This window comes from Coturnix japonica, chromosome 21, assembly GCF_001577835.2.
Source record: "Coturnix japonica isolate 7356 chromosome 21, Coturnix japonica 2.1, whole genome shotgun sequence".
Taxonomy (NCBI): domain Eukaryota; kingdom Metazoa; phylum Chordata; class Aves; order Galliformes; family Phasianidae; genus Coturnix; species Coturnix japonica.
Window position 1 is genome coordinate 1,957,022 of NC_029536.1, and position 17,396 is coordinate 1,974,417.

General features: G+C 47.1%; 3 protein-coding genes across 8 annotated transcripts in view; 1 reads left to right on the plus strand and 2 right to left on the minus strand.

Moving 5' to 3' along the window:
- Positions 1-8,612, plus strand: part of DVL1 (dishevelled segment polarity protein 1) — a 48,092-nt gene extending 39,480 nt beyond the window's left edge. For 2 of the 4 annotated variants that reach the window (XM_015882134.2, XM_015882135.2), the window contains exons 12-15: positions 778-909; positions 993-1,160; positions 1,662-1,868; positions 4,378-8,612. In XM_015882134.2, coding sequence (XP_015737620.1) covers positions 778-909; positions 993-1,160; positions 1,662-1,868; positions 4,378-4,793 — 923 coding nt within the window. In that variant the 3' untranslated portion in view covers positions 4,794-8,612. Of the gene's footprint in view, positions 1-777; positions 910-992; positions 1,161-1,661; positions 1,869-2,925; positions 2,973-4,377 lie in introns of all 4 variants that reach the window. The other 2 variants (XM_015882137.2, XM_032448710.1) reach the window with 2 other exon arrangements.
- TAS1R3 (taste 1 receptor member 3) lies at positions 8,079-14,664 on the minus strand. 3 transcript variants are annotated; one of them, XM_015882149.2, is made up of 6 exons: positions 14,283-14,664; positions 13,395-13,695; positions 12,347-13,126; positions 11,963-12,166; positions 11,773-11,893; positions 8,079-11,214 (listed from the first exon to the last, which is right to left on the minus strand). In XM_015882149.2, exons 1-6 carry the CDS (start codon positions 14,288-14,290, stop codon positions 10,289-10,291), a joined length of 2,340 nt encoding a protein of 779 aa, XP_015737635.1. In that variant the 5' UTR covers positions 14,291-14,664; the 3' UTR covers positions 8,079-10,288. The 3 variants fall into 3 exon arrangements, with proteins under 3 accessions (XP_015737635.1, XP_015737636.1, XP_015737634.1); XM_015882150.2 differs by having other exon boundaries at positions 13,770-14,664; XM_015882148.2 differs by having other exon boundaries at positions 11,773-12,166.
- Positions 14,665-14,772: 108 nt separating this feature from the next.
- CPTP (ceramide-1-phosphate transfer protein) lies at positions 14,773-17,379 on the minus strand. The gene is made up of 2 exons (XM_015882178.2): positions 17,239-17,379; positions 14,773-16,698 (listed from the first exon to the last, which is right to left on the minus strand). The coding sequence occupies exons 1-2, from the start codon at positions 17,358-17,360 to the stop codon at positions 16,176-16,178; spliced, it is 645 nt and encodes a 214-aa protein (XP_015737664.1). The 5' UTR covers positions 17,361-17,379; the 3' UTR covers positions 14,773-16,175.
- Positions 17,380-17,396: the final 17 nt, after the last annotated feature.

Consider the following 17,396-nt stretch of genomic DNA (forward strand, 5'->3'; position numbering starts at 1 on the left):
AAAGCAAATGTTAGTGTTTATTCGCTTGATAAGTATTGAAGTTGCATGCATGGATGGCATTGGATATTTTCACGAGTATCAGCAGTGCACGCACTGAAAGAAGCATTCTCAGTTTTCATTGTTTCATGCCTGTTGTACCTTATATCAACGTTCTGAGTTGCTGGGAAAGAGCAAACTTGGTTCCCATGTGCTTTGGAAAGGTGGGTGATGGGGGGGCTGGGAGGAGGGAGGGGAGGAGGGCTCTGAATTCCTCTTGTAGGAAGGTGTGAAGTGCCAGCACGGAGCAGATGTGCTGGATGTGAGTTTCCTAGGAGTGAGAAGATGGGAGCAGGAAGTAGAATTGGGTGCTGTATCCTAAAAAAATAGTCCTCTTGTATATAGAGAAGTTGATGGAATTCTATGCAGTAAGGACAAGGCAAAAGTTAAGGAATAAGCTGGAAAACCTCTACAGAGGTTGAATTGAAAAGCTGTGATCATAGAACTCCTTGTGCTTTATTTTGGACAAACCTCATTGAGATGTGGATTGAAACAGTGCAGAGCTGATGGGTGAACTGAAGACTTGTGGGGACTTGGCATGGCAGTGACTGAATTGATTGCACTGAGCACAGTCTCTCCAAGAACTGCCATGAAAGCTTTAATTTATGCCACTGACTGGGTGAAATAGGGAACTTTTCTATCTGGTTTTGCGTTGGTGAAGCTTTATCTTGAAATGTTTCATCCAACCCTTTTCAGACTGTGTTCATTTCAAAGAAGCATGTAACCTTCTTTTGCTTTTAGAATTAGAAGAATCTCCCTTAACTGTGAAGAGTGACATGGCTACTATTGTCAAGGTCATGCAGCTGCCAGACTCAGGCCTTGAAATCCGGGACAGGATGTGGTTAAAAATTACCATCTCCAATGCAGTAATAGGTAAGAACAGCTGGTCCTTAACCACTGCCTGTTGTAACTTGATTTGGATGTTCCTGAGTCTCCCATACCTGTTCTCATTTTAGGAGCAGATGTTGTTGACTGGCTTTACACGCACGTGGAAGGCTTCAAAGACCGACGGGAGGCAAGGAAGTATGCCAGCAGCATGTTAAAACACGGCTACCTCAGGCACACTGTGAACAAAATCACCTTCTCAGAGCAGTGCTATTATGTCTTTGGAGACCTCTGTGGCAGTAAGTTCCACATCTATGAAAGGCAAAGCTGCAGGTGTGTTATCTCTGCTGTGCTCACAGGATGCGCAGAGGAGAGCCAGCCCTGTGGAGTTTGACAATTTGAGCATTTCAGATCAGGCCATTACACTGGAGTTGCATGACACGTGGTTAGTTTTCCTGTTAGACCAGCAATTAGAGCCTTTGGAAAAGAATGAACTTGTTGCACTGGGGCTCAAGGAAGCAGGGTTAATTTCTGGAGATTCCAAAGACTTCTTGCTTGTTGTTCATGCTGTTTCTAGTCTGTAAAATGAGAATTATTTCCCCCTGACTTGGAGAAATGCTGGAGAGGTACCTTGGTGCTCAGTGGTAAATATCCCTATCTGCCCTACCATGTGTGATAATTTGAGTGAACCATCACAACTGAGTCCCTCCCGGGCACACCAGGTGTTACATAAGCCATTACTGATAATCAAGAGTCAGCTATATAAGGGAAGAGTACAGTCTTTATCCTTTCTTTTCCAGATATGGCTGCACTGAACCTCAACAATGGTTCTAGCGGAGCCTCTGATCAAGATACCCTTGCTCCACTTCCACATCCTGCTGCTCCCTGGCCGCTAGGCCAAGGATACCCCTATCAGTATCCTCTGCCCCCTCCGTGTTTTCCACCAGCATACCAAGACCCAGGCTTTAGCTACGGTAGTGGCAGCGCAGGGAGCCAGCAAAGTGAAGGTAAGCTGGTCAATCTGGTATGTATTCCTATGGCCACCATTACCCCTGACCATTTGCTTGAATTCCTTAGTACTGTTTGTGCTCTTGTCTTGTGGTTTCCTGTGCTTACTTGCATGGATTTGGTGTGACTGCACGCAATCAAAACCGTTTTTGTATGTGATGGAGTGGGTTAGCCTTTCAGCTCTGTATTGATACTGCCAGCAGTGTTTGATCCGAGTCAGTGCCACGTACTGTTTGTGGTTGTGCTGTAGTTCTGTTCCAAACACAGAACGTCAATGGGGAACTAGAGCCAAACTGTTTATGACATGGGCATCTGGACTTTGCCTTACCAAACAGCACCACACAGTCAACTACTGCTTGAATAACATTAATCAGGCCAACATTAACATCTCAGTTGTCCCCCCTGTTAAAACAGATTAAAAAGTATTGACCCTTTTCAGAGGTCAGAGCCATTACCAACAATGTGGGCTGCAGTCGCTTGATATATTGCTGGAAATGAGGCCATTGGGTTGCTGGTGGAACAGGGATTAGGACCAAGTGATCGATGCAATCACTCTTTTTGCTTGGGTGAGACAAGTGTGAGGTGACCAGCAGGGAGGTTACAGGGCTGAAACACTGCTCACAGGGAGGAGAGTCTGTCTGGTGATATGAGATAGGGGGAAAAAAAAGGGTAGTGCTGCATGGATTAAAAACCTGACCTCCTCCTTTTCTGCTGTAGGATCGTTTTGCCATTCATGTTGAAATCTTAGTAAGTAAAAAATTACATTTTACGGCTGTACCAACAGGGTCCCACTGCTTTCTGTTGGGATGCTTTATAAATCACTTCCAAATTGGGTTTTGCTTTCTTGGCGGCTGGTTAGATCTCTGCTGCTGGAACAGGAAAGGTGTGGTATTTCATCCATGCACCTGTGCTAGTGGCTAAGAGAGCCCTGTGGAAGGCACCAAGAGTGTTGAAATTAAGAGTTCTCAACTCTTTCCTTGTTCTTCATTTGGAAACTACACTGCTGTGTCGTTTCTTACTTTATAACTGTTATTCCCTTGTTTTGTTCTGAGCAAGCATTAGACTGAAGGATTCATAGAGGAATGGCTGACTCTAGGGGATTGGTAAGCTTCAAATGCCTCCATGATAATAATGACTTCACAGCATGACCATTTAGACTCCTGTGACCCAAATGTTTAGCTGTGTTTTTCCTTTTATTTTTGTCTCAACGCACGATAGTCCAACAGTGTGACATGAGCATACCAAGCTGTTTGCCCTCCCCCCCCTTGTGATTGTGCTGCAGCAGCCATGAGAGAAGGGCATCATCAGGTAGCTTGCAGCCAGCTCAAATGGGAAAGCCCTACCACTAGTCTTTTCACCACCCTTCATAGAAACAAAGAAATCCCAGCTTTTAATTAAGCCTGGTGTTTGTCCATTGGGACTTTACATATCTACCAGTGCCCTACAGGAGCTGATTGGCTGAAAGATATTTGGTCACTCTATGTGGATGAAATGGGGTTTCTTGTGTTCTCTGCTTATATGTCTTGTTAGTTCGTAGCTGGTAATGTCACTTTGCACCAAGAGACAAAAGGAGATGTCATTCAGAGTGCCAAGCTGGTCCTTATTGTACTGGTTTAGATCCTTCCTGGCAGTAAGACAGTCTTGCACTAGGAGCTTTGGCTTAAGTCACAATACTCTCTAAATTGCAGGAACTTAATGAAGTACCGTGTGGGTTTCTTGTTAGTTTCTTATGGGCTTTTTTTAAGGCTGATTGATTTAGAATTGTCTCCTGACATCTATCCTATCTCTGATGGTAATAGAGCACACCTTCAACTTTCCTTCTGAATCAGTTCCAAAGCTTAGCAAAGCTTATACGTAGCAACAGCTCAGCTTATGTACCAGCAGCAGCCCTTTGTTTTCCTGAGCTGATTTAGTGGCCTCTGCTGGGAACTTCCTTCATGTTACTGATTGAGCAGCTCAATAAATAACTCCAACAATGAAACAGTATAGCAATGAATTTTACAAGAGCCTACCTACTGAATGCAACAGAAGGACTTCAGTTAACCTCAGGAGGTTCAGCCTTGAGCAGCAGTCTGCCCGGGCAGTACAGAAGTCAAATCAGTTTCCTTTTGAGTAAGGTTGTAAGTCAGGATTCAGCCGAACCTCATTTGCTTGTGGGTTAAAACCCAAATGCCTGCTTCTTCCTTTGGTTTCAGCTGCTCCCCTCTCTGGGCAGCGAGGAGGTGGTGGAGCTGAAGGCCTCCAGCCTTGCTTGTGAGCGAGCTGCTGCTTTCACTGTGTGAGCTCTGTAGGTGTCTCCGTGTTCCTGTGCATGGCACAGCCTCGTCTGCTTCATTCTGCCATCTGTCACTGCTAAATCCCATAAGCCACCGATAGCACGCTCAGGCCTTATCATTATTATTGCCATCACACCAGAGGTGGATTGGTGGCTTTGGTAGGAGCTGATGATGGAAATGAGCTAATTCTGCTTTTCCACTTGTCCTTTTATTCCGCTTTGCTGGCCTTTAGGAAGCAAAAGCAGCGGCTCGAACCGAAGCAACAGCGAGAACAGCAGGAGGGCTCTTGGCAGAGAGAAGGACCGCAAGTCGGCGGGCAGTGGCAGCGAGTCCGAGCACACTGCATGCAGCGGTGGCACCGGCACAGCGCGGAGGGAGAGGCCTGTCAGCCAGCTCAGCCACCGCAGCCACGTCTCTGCCACACACAGCGAGAGGAGCCACCACAGCCATCATTCTTATGGGCCTCCAGGTGTCCCACCCCTGTACAACCTCCCCAAGCTGGGCTCGAAAGTCTACGGGACGAGCGGACCCCCTGGAGGGCCCCCGGTGAGAGAACTGAGCTCTGTTCCTCCGGAGCTGACGGGGAGCCGGCAATCCTTCCAGAAGGCCATGGGCAACCCTTGTGAATTCTTTGTCGACATCATGTGAGAGAGGAAGTGCCTTCAGACTCTGCTTTGGGGAGGGCCGGGGTGGATCGTTTTGGGGCTGGGTGGGAAATGTTGTCATTGTCAGACACTTAAGGGAAGAAACTTGTCTGTTTTGCATGTCACGCCTTCCCAGTTTGCAATGATGTGTTGCAGAAAAACCAACAAAACAAAGCAAAACCCCCACAAAACAACCACAAAAACACACCCACCGATGCCTGGGATTGTTCAATATCAGCAAGTCGATGGCGTTCTTCTCTTTATCCTCCCGTTTTTCTTTCTTCCCCCCCCTCTTGTTTTTTGATTGTGGTCGGCTGGTGTATATTCACATCTTATTGAGCTTTGGTAATCGTGGCACCTACTTTCAGTGCAATTAGTGTATCTTTCGGGCTGATTCGAGGACTTCTTATTTCACGTGACTTCTGAATTTCCAGTAATGCATAACGGCACTTTTATTTTCTTGTGCTTTTTCCTCCTGCAAGAAAAAGCAGACGATTGTTGGCTGGTATCTGTGATACTGCCTCGTAATGCTGGTGTTTGGATGCATCAGTCGGCACTAAGCAGCTGCAGCACCTGCAAGTACAGACAACGCATGGAATGGAGCAGGCACAGACCAGTTCCCAGCAGAAAGCCAAGTTGTGACTGCCTTCTACTGCCTAGGGAGTGTAAATCCATCGTCCTTTTACTTCAGATGTTGGTTATTCTGTGGAGGAAATGGTGGAATCTTGCTGCTGTATGAGCTCCTTGTGCAGAACTTGTAATGTTAGTGCATTCAGTTTCATGGTAGGGACTTTGGAGCTGCAGTCTTTTCCTGGGCATTTTGGTCACCTCGCTGCTGACAGATGTCTGGGGTGTTTTTCTGCCTATAATTTGCACTTGCTTGTTTTAAAAGTTCTCTCCACAGGAATAGAACGCCTGCTGCAGCCTGACCCTGTTAGCATAGCTACAGCTTTTCCCTCTGAAAGGGACGTATTCAAGCACAGATGTAGAGAAATCCTGGCTCCCACTGGGACGTGGCTTTTCATTTTGACCACCTCTCCTTCTGCTCTTCATTTCTGAGCAGTATCTTTCCCCTTTTGTTTGTCCTCCCCATCTTAATCTCTGCTTTGAAATAGAAACCTGGAGATACCCAACCCCAATTGCTGAGTTACTCACAGGAGCAGGCCCTGAACACCAATGGGAGTTAGCTGTTAGCAGAGAGGTGAGATCAGTCACTAAGTGGTACATTGAATGAGTCCTTATGCCTGAAGCTGCTAAAACTCCTGCTGGGAGCTTTCACTTAAGCAACTGTTTCCAGCAGCTTTCAGGACAGGGGCTTTAAAATCAGTCTTTACTGTATATAAGCCTTTCAATTTTTAACTGATGAGAAGCTTCTTTTTATTATCTTCCATGCTTTATGGGGCAGTGTGACTATCCAGTGTGAGCATCAGAAGTGAACACATCTTCCTCACTAAGCACATGCAGTTTGTGTTCCTTTCTCACCCTGGACAGCTGCTCCTCAAGCTCTTCATTTTGCACGTAGTTCATTCTGATGGATTTTTATGGCTTCTTATGGCAGATCTGTGTGCAAACATCCATCCTTTGTACAAAAGCCAAGTCCAGATTCCAAACGTTGTTAAGCACAAAGTGGATTCTCACTTTCCAAAGGAAGCTTTTAGGAAGCAATCACTGAGACCAGGAACCTGGATTACATTGGAACCAGCTGAGTAGCTTTGGACTGCTTCTTTTAGGAACCTCCCTAAAGCCATAAGGCAGCTTTACAGTGGTGCCTCCTTCATAACCCATCTGATGGGCTGCTCTTGGTGGCAGACTTAGCGATGGCTCATTCAGAAGAATGGCACTTCCTAATGCTTGGCTGTGCAGCAGCGTCCTTTCTTCCCTTTCCTCCTCCCATAAATGCAGCAAAGGCACTAATTAAACCAAGTAAACCATTTGGAGAAATTGACATTGAAAGCAATGAGATAAATCAGGGTAATATAAATGAATGCTTCTCCTATGTCTGCAGGAGAATGCTGTTAAGGAGTCTGACAATCACTGGTGGTTCTGCTTTTAAATTGAGTGTAACTTATCCAGGCTCTTATATGCTCGGATTTCTCTTTGTTTAAAGGCAGAACTTGCAGGGCTGGAGGAAAAGACTGTCCTTAAATACTGTCAGAATGGACAGCAACCAGGGGCTGAGCTTTCACCTATGGAAGAATTGTATTTAATTTCCTCAAGAGCTGCAGCTTTCACGCTTGCTGGGATTTGGGTTTTATTTCCCCTTCTTGTTGTTGTGCTGTTGGCAGAAACTGCTCTGTGTCTTGCTGGTCTTTGCTGCGATGTTGAAATGACTGTGTTAATTACTTCTGTGTCTGTGGGTCGCTCTGGAACGAGGCTGGAGGTGCATGTAGAGGTGTGGGAGAGCATTTCTCTGCTGAGGAACCCGGCCTGAAAGCTTCACCCATGGATCAGAATGGCTCTGAGCGCAATGATGGGTTTGCTGGCCGGTTGGCAGCACATAGAGCTGGGAAATGTCAATGACCATCTTGTCAACGGTGCAATATATAATGGCCACTGCATGTGAAAACAAAAGCTGACACTCTCCCCCCTTGTAGCATACAGCTGCTTGGAGATAAAGGGAGAGTTGGCCTGAAGCCTTGCTAGCACTTGATTTTCAGAAATGATTGAAGGCAGAAGGTTTCCCAAACCCTTGGCTTTCAATGCATGTGCATTTATCTTTGCAATAGAGGGGGCTGGGGCCTAACTGTGCAAGTTTCTCCTGTTGGGTACAGCACGAGGCGATGAGGTGCTGCTGATGCCAATGAAGCTACTTGTGATAGAGGTGCTGTGCCAGGAGGAGGAAAGGTTGAAGCCTGGAGTCCTGCAGAACTGTCTTTTATCAGGGCATGGAATCGATATTGAAGTCAAATACCTGGCCCTGGCTGAGCTCTAGAATGTATGACCCAACCCCTCTGACTGCAGGGAGAAGCAGGGGAGGGTTTGCTGTATGAAACAACCCCACAACAGGAGCCTTAAATAGTTGATGTTTGTCTAATTCTGGAATTGAGATCTTCATCTGCCTTTGCCCTGCAGCTGGGCTTAGAATCACACATACCTGGAGGCAGCCTGGGACGAGGACTAAGAGGTATGTCTGGAAGATCATAGGAAACTTGGAGAACACAGTTTGGGATGACATCTCCTATCCAAAGGAGGCAGAATCTGGGTTGGGCAGCGAAGCCACCCAATGTATTAACTCTGAAGAGTAACGCTGTTGGGAAGATAGTCTTAAAAGCACTGCTGTTGTCTTTTACCTCCCATTAACTAAATTGACTTTTCAAAGGTTACAGTCCCCTGGACACTTTACCCAAAGGTGTATTGGATGGCGAGCAATGATGCACAGACATTGACTTTTTGATATCATTTTTGTTCCGAGTGGGCAAATCCCATCTTGAGACTTGACAGCTCATGAGTCGATGTAATTGTTTCTTCTTTTGTTTTGTTTTGCATTTAACTGGATTGTAATAAGATTGATTTTAAAATTATTAATTCTAATCAGTGATTAGAAATACCTTGTAAAGAATTTTATGTACAGTAGAGGAACAAAGTTACATGATTTTAAATAATTGAAAACCCAGAGTTATCACCTCTTTTAGATTCGGTTCTACTCAAAGAGTGACCTCTTAATGGCATGGACTGCACTGTTCCTGTTAAATGTCTATTGCATAATGGAATTCTTTTTTTGTAGATATTGTATGAAAACCCAAGTGTCTGTATAGTTAATATATAGCTGCTTATGTGTAAATGCTATTTTAAACACTAAAAAGCTTTTAATTTTATGTGATAACCGCAGTGTATGTCTTCAGTTCTTCGCACTACTGCGCTGTCTGTAATTCAAGAAGAATGAAAAAGAATCTCAGCCTCTTTTTATTTTGTTTTCCAGTTACTTTTATTTCTCCCTCTCTGCAAAAGAAGAAACGTTCAGGAGCTGATGGGAGGCAGCCAGGAGCCCTGTTTTAACAGTGCTTGTAAAGCACCACAGCTTCAGGAGGCAGATTTTCCAGCTGGTAGAGATCCAGCAGAAAGGGAAAAAGGCAGAGCAGCAGTTATTATGGGAGCACCCATTGCAAATGGCACAGTTCTACAGCAGAGGTATGTAAGAGCCTGGGAGACAGCCCTGCAGAGTTGCCTATATGTGGCTTTTTGAACCATGTTAGCTTAAGCAGGGCAGAACATTGTCTAGCCAGTTCTAGACAGGTGAAAATGGCCAAAAATGTGGACTGTGCAGCCTGTTATTCCAGCTATGAGCTATTCCGAATTGACTGCAGGTGGCTGGAAGGGGCTGAACAACATGATCAGGTGTTCTGCTCTGTGCTGCTATGAAGGAAGGAATGCTTCTTAGACCCTCAGGTACCACAGGGTGCTCACTAAGACTTGCTGCCATTTCCAGCTATGAGGGCTTCTAGGTTTCAGATGAGAGTTTTGCTGTCTTTTGGGTGTTGTAAGCAGGTAGGCTGGCAATTAGAAGTGGCTTTGACACACAGAAAAACAGGTTTGGAAGAGTTGGTATGCAAGAATATGCAATGCTGCCTTGTGGAAAAGAGCTTGTGGAGCTTAAAGAGTGTTACACTAATTACTTCTTCCATTGAACACCACACTTAGCACTTTCAAAGATGATCATTTATTCAGTAAATGGTGTATAATATTCATAATGTTAGCTAGATATTGACTGGGGATAGTTAGCAAGCAGCTTTTGTCAGGGTTAGTCTGTGCTTTTCCTTTATGAGAATCTGTCATGCCTTCTGAAACTATCTCTGTTACCCATTTTGTAACTGATATTGAATGGAGCAAAGCACTGCCCTTCTTGGAGCTGAGAATTCTCCTCCTGCGCAGTGAACAACAGATGTGCTGCAGAGGTGAAGGATGTTTCCTGGTACTTACAGCTCTTAATTCATTCTGTCCCCTTTGCAGAATGTCCATCTATCTGGGTAAGAGGTGTCCCTCCCCATTGATCTTTGCATGTGATTTGAGATAGGAGGGACTTCTTGCAATGATTGCGATAGTGTGATTTGCACTTTGTTTCCGTGTGCCCTGACCTCATTTCCAGGTTCTTTGCCCTCGTGTTAATGAAATACAAATGAGTGAACTGATATTTGAATGGATCGCATGCTTCTCATGTCCCACATACAGCTGCTCTTATGCCTCAAATGGTTTCCATAGTTTTGTGTCCAAATAATGATTCAAGGATCAAGGTTTAGCTTTTTGTTCCACACCAGGCACATTAAATTGGTGATCGAGTCTGCACTGTGCCTTATAGAGTCATTCTAAACAGAGTAATCTTGTTAAAATGTGGCTCTGGGCAGCCTGGTCTGTTGGTTGGTGACCCTGCACATGGCAAGGGAGCTGAAACTGGATGATCTTTGTGGTTCTTCTCAACCCAGGCCATTCTATGATATGATTCTATATGATACAAAATACAGCCAGCTTCTAATGAGGCTACAATGGATCTGGCTTGTTGCCTGTTTATTGAGGATCTCCCTCTGGCTCCTCTTTGGTGGTGTATTGGAAATAGTCCTCTCTGTTCAAATCAGGCTTCAGCAAGAGGATGTAGCATTTGGGGAGGTAGTAGGTCCCCACAATACCCAGACTGACCATCAGAATGGTGCTGATCTGAACCACAGACCTGAGGACTGTCCTCAGAGTGGCGAAGATGGCAACGAAGAAGATCCAAATGATGAAGTAGATGAGGATGGTGAATGTGATCCCCCTGGCCATGTTGTACTTCTTCCCAGAGGTATGTACCATGAATGTGCACAGGAAGCAGATGAAGGCCAAGCATGCGTTATAGCCATGCATCAAGGCAAAGGCAAGCCAGGATGCAGTGCTACATATGAGCAGAACCTCTGTGGGCAGTGAGCTGTAGTCGGGCAGCACATAGTCAGGACCCAGGTGCAGGTAACAGAAACAGCAGAGGCACTCGGTGAGGAGGCACAGGGCTACAATGAGCCAGGCCCTGTTTGGTGTCACCCAGGGCAGGGCAGTGTGGGCACAGCGGGGGAACTCGGTCAGCAGGGCGATCTCCAGGGACTTGGTGAGGAAGGTGGAGAAGCAAGCGTTGAGACACAGGGCATAGACAACCTGCTGCATCATGCAGAGGTTGTTAGTGGGCTTCCCTATGAAGAGACAGGAGCTGAGGCACATCAGCGTGAGTGCAAACAAGGCAAAGAGGTTCAGGTTGCCTCCAGATGCCTGCACGAGGGGGGTGTTGAGGTTCTTAACAAAGAGCACTGCTGTCAGACAGACCAGGGATATGATGATGGACATGGATATCAGCAAGCCAGCAGTGAGCGGCTCGTTCCAACGCAGGTATCTCTCGCTGCGGTCGTAACACTGCGTGCTTCGGGCAGGGGACCACTGGTGCTCCAGGCAGGGAGTGCAGGTGGAGCTGTCTGCAGAGTAGCAGTGAGAAGAGCACAAAGCAGGAGTGAGCTGCTGCCCTGCTGTGTGCAGCCTAGGGGGAAGGAGCAGTTGTGAGCTTGTCTGGGTGCTGGTTTGGCTGCCTTCCCCCCCTTCCCAAGCAGACTGCACCTCCATAGCTTTTGACTTATTAATCTTTTCCTCTTGACTTCACTACATCCCATCCAAAAGTTGCCATGTGGTTTTGTTTCTCAGCCCAGGAAGGATCACCAGCATCCACCAGATCCCCAAACTCCATCATAAGCTTCTCTTCTAGCTAAGACCTCAGGATTTCACCTGTCTTCCTCTCTCCTACCTCAGAGATGGAGCATCCATCCTTGTGATGGGGGATGGTCCAGCACTGAATACCTGTATGGCAAGACTGGGCAGTGTGCTGCAGAACAGAATGGAGAGAAACCTTCTGCCCTGGCAGTGCTTCCTGGAGGAGGAGCCTGCAGCAGGACCTTATCAGCTCTGTGTGCCTGTATGAGTTCAAGGGACAGACAGACGCAATACAGGCAGGTAAAGCCGTTGCCTTCCTCAGACCTCACCTTTGGAACTGCAGAAGGTGTTTTCTGGGCAGTCTGTGCAGTCATAGCAGCAGAGGTGGAATCCTTTGATCTGTCTGATTTGTCCTGGTTCACATTCTCTGAAGCATTCTGATGTGGGCTCCTGAACAAAAAGGGAAAGAAGTCTCAGCTGGGCACTCATAAGCAATATGAGATTGCCCCCCCTCTTTACCTTTTGATCTGTAGTGTGAAATTGAATCAGGGACTTATTGAGGTACAAGGACTCTTGGTAGTCTCCCACAGGCAGATGTGTGAGGCTGCCGTTTTCCCACTGCCAGAATATGAGCTTGTAGCCGGTGTTTGTGCCGTGAGAGTCATCAAACCTGAAACTTTGACCATTCACTGTGAATGGGACGGTATCCATGAAGTGCAACAGCTGAGGAGAAAATGAGAATGAAGAATAGGTGTCAGTGCAACTCATGTTCTTGCTTGGAGGTTACTAATGCAGTAAGCCAAGTTTGGGCTGGTGAAATCAGTTCCCCCTGATGGTGGGCTAAGGTTGCAGCTATCAGCCTCCTTGTTGTAATATATGTTTGTCCCTTTGACCTGTCCTCACCTGCCAAGATCTGATGGATGCTTTGGGACACCCTTGGTGGGTGCACCCCAGTGCTCTGTGCAGTGCATGAGCTACGCTGTAGGCTGCGATGTACACCGGTTGTATCTGAGTGTGGCTTAGGATGGAGGAGATGTCATGCAGGGAGATGTGGTCACACTGTTTGCATTGTGTGCCCAACATGTCAGAGCTCATGTGGCTGTAGAATTCTCTGGACTTCTGGCAAAATTCATCCTGCTGAACAGAGCTGAGAAGGTTGGCAATGTATTTCTGGAAGCCAGGGACAGGGTTTGCTTTCATAATGAAGCCTAAGACCGTCCCAATGCTCTGAATGTTTGGGATGGAGGCGGCTATGTCGGACAACAACCAGGCTTCAGTGCCAATCCAGACCTTCTTGCTTAGTCCCATTTTGATGCTCTGTTCCAGCAGGGCCTGGGCTGGCTGTTGAAAGGCGAAGAGGACAATAATGTTGACATTGGTCCTGTTAATGTACTGAATAGTCTCTTCCAGTTGTTTCTCAGCCTTAGGGTCTGTAAGGTCTGAAGGAATGAGGCCCTCATAAGCAATGCAGATGCTGCCATTTCCAATTGTGCTTAAGAAGAGCTCCTGGGCTCCTTGGCCGTATTCATCATCGCTTCCAATGGTGGCGATCCAGTTCCATCCATACTCATTCAGCAGAAGGACCACAGCTTCCACCAAGTTCTTGTCACTGGGAACAGTTCGGTAAAAGGACGGGTACAGCTCCTTGTTGCTGAGCTTCTCACTGCTGGCCCCATAGCTGACCTGTGGGATCAGAAATACCTTAAGAGCCAAGTTCACCTGACTGTGACATATCTCCTTATTGAGATAACTGGGTACTTACAGTCACAACTGAGATTCTCCCAGTTCCCACTGTTAATTCCCATTTGACGTGGATTGCAGAGCAGTGTGAGTGAGCCCTCTCCTCTCTGGGGAGTTACACACTGCCGTGTTCCAGGCAGTTTAACTCAGGATCACACAGGATATCTATGGCAAGGATCAAAACCTACACTTACAACGGGAATCTCTTTACCTGCGGAATCAGGAAGAAGCTGAAGAGTTTGGCTGTCAGCAGGCAGAGATCTGACTTATGTGGTCCAATAACAGCAGTGACACGAGGCTGGTAGTCGGTGTAGTTGCACTCTATGTCAATGCCCGTGGTGCCATTTTGGGTCACAAACAGCAAGCTGGGCTGTAGGGCTGCCAGTGGCTCGAAGCAGGTGTCATAGATGTCATAGCCGAGCTGCACTCCTGGGAGAAGTGATGTGGAGTTGTTGATCTCATCAATGGCAAACTTCATCCCAAGGGCCCATATCAGCCCATCTACAAATAGCCTGCAGGAAGAGGGGGCAGGGAATGATGTGATACACAATATAATGAATGCTAATGAAACAAGCTGCCTTCTTACCTTTCACACACAATTAAGGTGGGCTCTGATCGTGCTGTCAGGTTGATGGTGTCCATCCCAAAAGGGAACAGGCCTCCAATGATGTAGTCACCAGGCCTCCTAAACTGAGCTGAGAGGCAGCTGGGCTTGAGGGCTGCTGCACAACCAAAGCTCATGTACAGCAGCAGCAGCTTGGGGATCATAATCTCCCTATTTGGGGGGTGAAAGTCTGAACACTGGGAAATCAGTTTAAATAGAACCCAGAGAGATGGAAATAACGCAGGAATTTGTTTAGCAAACTGCATTAAATGTGTAACTCGATGTTCAGTGGGCAGCAGTCAAATAGGCAGCAGGACCCTGAGTGTGCTTGTTTGCAAACCACTGCCTCACCCTGCTGTCCTGTATCAGGCAGTGACTTAATGACTGTATTGCTCTGCCCTCCTTCCTCCTCAATAACTCTGCTGTGAGTTACTGAGTTATCCCACAGCAGCTGTGGATGCTTGATGTCGTTTATTGCTTTTAATTGAAGGTTACCTCGTCATGGAGATCCCCAAATCCTCCTTAGGACATCATAAGGATGCAGCAGTGCAGACCCCATCCAGGCTGCAGGTTGGTGAGCTGTTAATTGTAGCTGTACCAAGCACGTTATTCCTCCAGGTGAAATCCAGGCTGCTTATTGTGGGATAGGAGGTGGTTTGTGTGATGGACTTTGTGCAAAACACTCAGGCTCCCTCTAGTGAAGCCATGTGTTATTTGTTATTGCAGCTTTCAAGGGTAGAACTCGCTGTAGGTGAGGGGTTCTTTAGCTTCTGGATGTGGTTGTATCAGTAACAGCAGAACCTCTGATCCAGGTCCATCCAAGTTTGGGACCTGAGTTATGCTGTGTGGCAATGAGCTGGGGCTCATTAGCTCCTGTCATTCAGAAGTAGGGCTGTCTTCATTAGGTGATACCTGGCTCAAATGAGCAAATGCAGACTGAGAGAAACAGCATTATCAATAATGAACACACAACAGAGCTTGTCCCTGCAGTGAAAGTTTGATTCTTTAATTGCAGAGCTTCATTTTCAACATGAATACTTGCCTCCTGCAAGGGATGGCTGAGACTAAATGGTGCCATTCCTGCATGAGATCCAAGAGAGATCAAATATTCCTTCACTTGACACAGATTGTTTGACACAACTTAAGGCATTTAATACACTTCACCAGCTGAAATACCAGCACCATGTGTATCACAGAGCGAGTGCAGCAGGAGATATTTTGTAGCTTATATCACAGAGCTGCCCCATTTTATTTAATACATGGGTTTATTCTATGGGACTGTGTTGTTTTGAGATGGTTTTGGCAGGAAAGAGAGTATTTGTCTTTACAGCATAGCAGCAATACTCCCATTTAGGATGTAGATTCTCAGTACTCCACCTGGCTTAGTCCTGATGTTGGTTTCACACCTGGGTCAGTGCATGAGAGTGAAGGACAGAGATGAACAGATAACACCGTAACTCAACTTTCTTCCAACACCACAAGAAAGGAAAGCATTCCTGTGAGGGATGCTCTCCAGCAGCTTGTTAATCATGTAGTGTAGTGCCCAGCTGACTGATCCCAATGAGGTAACAGTGATTTCCGGAATCATGCAGTGTTACTTTAGGCCAGAGTGAATCCTAGTTGAGAGGAAACCAAAAGGTGATGGTCTATGGGACCCTCCCCCAGGCACTCATGTCTTCCTGAAGTAACAGAGTTGTGCTTTGTCAGCTCTGAAGATGCTTAGTAAACTCAGTTTTACATACTTCATATATAGATACTGGCTATTAGATGTAGTGATTGTAGTTAGAGAAGTTACACATTCATAAAAAATAAATAACAGATCACCATTTAGAAGGAAGGCTGAAGAAAGAGATGCAGTGCAGCCTTAGCTGGGTACATAGTGCTGTGCAGGACACAGGAAGAACTGGTCCACACCCCAAGACACACAAAGGACAGAAGAAACAATGAGCAGAATGGATCCATATGGAATGGAAGAGTCTCTTGGTGACCACAAGGGGAGGTGGTTCTTTTCAGATAGGATTCTATTTTGAGTGCTAAAGCAGAGTAGGGGGGAAGCAGCAGCTCCAAGGGAACAGCTTGTAAACAAAGTGGCCAAGTGAGCTTAAGGTGTTTGGATATAGGGTAAGGGAGTTACCTGCAGCCTTTGGTGCTGTCACCTTTTTAGTGGTATAAGTGCTGAAGGTGCAGTTTGGCTTAGCAAGACCCCAAAGCCTCACACTGGGGCCTGGGGGGAGAGTAGCACTCCCTTGAGTGTGCTTGTGGACACTTAAACTCCCTGCAGTGCTGAGATGATGCTATATATATGGCAATGTATGTATTTTAGTGCATTTTCTTTTAGTCACTGAGCTCCATCAGCTTTATGGGGGTACAAGGAGCTGGGGGATGGACTCAGGGCAGGTCCAGCAGGCGGTGCTGTGCATACAGCTCCTCAGTGATGCCGTACACATCTCGGATATGGGGCAGAGCATCACCCAGCATCTCCACAGCCTCCTCGGGGCCGCCTACATTCATCACCTCTAGGAAGGCATCGCGGGATGGCAGGGTACAAAAGGCCAAGGTAGCGGCCTTACGGACGATCCAGGGATGGTAAGCGGCCAACGAGGCGTTGTAGCTGTCCGTGCAGATGGTGGAAGTGCTGGCGTCCTGCTGGGCGGTGCGAAGCCCTTCGAGGAAGAGCTGCAACCAATGCAATGCCCGGTGCAGCCGTAGGACGGTCCTACAGCCTGAATTGGGGTGGGCTGAGCGCTGTTCCAAGTCGACCAGCCCTCCGTTGAGCTCATAGCGCACCATAGATTGCATTGTACGGTATTCCTCCTTCTTCTCCCCGCCGCAATAACTCTCCATAATCTGGATTTTAGTCACCGCGTCCTTAGAGATGAACGAGAAGATGGCGCCCAGCCCGTTGAGGAAGCTGAAAAGGGGATAAACGGAGCGGTATAACACAAAGCAGCATCCTCGAGGGGCAACCTCCCCTCCCATCACAGAATCACAGAATTGTAGGGGTTGGAAGGGACCTCTAGAGATCATCGAGTCCAACCCCCCTGCTAAAGCAGGTTCCCTACAGCAGGTCACACAGGAAAGTGTCCAGGCAGATCTTGAATATCTCCAGAGAAGGAGACTCCACCACCTCTCTGTGCAGCCTGTTCCAGTGCTCCGTCACCCTCACCGTAAAGAAGTTCTTATTAAGGAACTTCTATGCTGTATTTCATCCCATTACCCCTAGTCCTATCCCTACACACTACTAAAAAGAGACCAGCCTCACCACTATGTCCCCCACCCCTCAGGTATTTATAAACCTGGATCTAATCCCCTCTCAGCCTTCTTTTCTCAAGGCTAAACAGACCCAGTTCCCAAAGTCTCTCCTCACAGGGGAGATCTTAGCCATCTTAGTGGCTCCTCTTTCCAAGAGATCCCTGTCTTTTTTTTGTACTGGGGAGCCCAGAAAACTCACCGTACGAGCCCCCTCCATCCGCGGAGATACGGGCCGAGCAGCACCTCGCGCTGCTCCGTCACGCAGCTCTGGAAGGCGGCCATCACCTCCCTCAGGCTGAACGCTCCCTGCGCCGCCGCCATCTTGTCGGCGGGAGGCGCCTCCCATGCGCTAAAGGG

Bases quoted from the DNA above. Each gene is read 5' to 3' on its own strand.
- TAS1R3 (XM_015882150.2), bottom strand. From the start codon at position 14,053: ATGCAGTTTGCTAAACAAATTCCTGCGTTATTTCCATCTCTCTGGGTT. The intron at 13,696-13,769 runs GTAAGAAGGCAG...CTCTTCCTGCAG, and splicing joins ACCTTAATTGTGTGTGAAAG to GCTATTTGTAGATGGGCTGA. The intron at 11,215-11,772 runs GTGAGGTCTGAG...GCTACTCTGCAG, and splicing joins CACCTTCTGCAGTTCCAAAG to ACAGCTCCACCTGCACTCCC.
- CPTP (XM_015882178.2), bottom strand. From the start codon at position 17,360: ATGGCGGCGGCGCAGGGAGCGTTCAGCCTGAGGGAGGTGATGGCCGCC. The intron at 16,699-17,238 runs GTGAGTTTTCTG...TCCCCTTTTCAG, and splicing joins GGATGGAGGGGGCTCGTACG to CTTCCTCAACGGGCTGGGCG.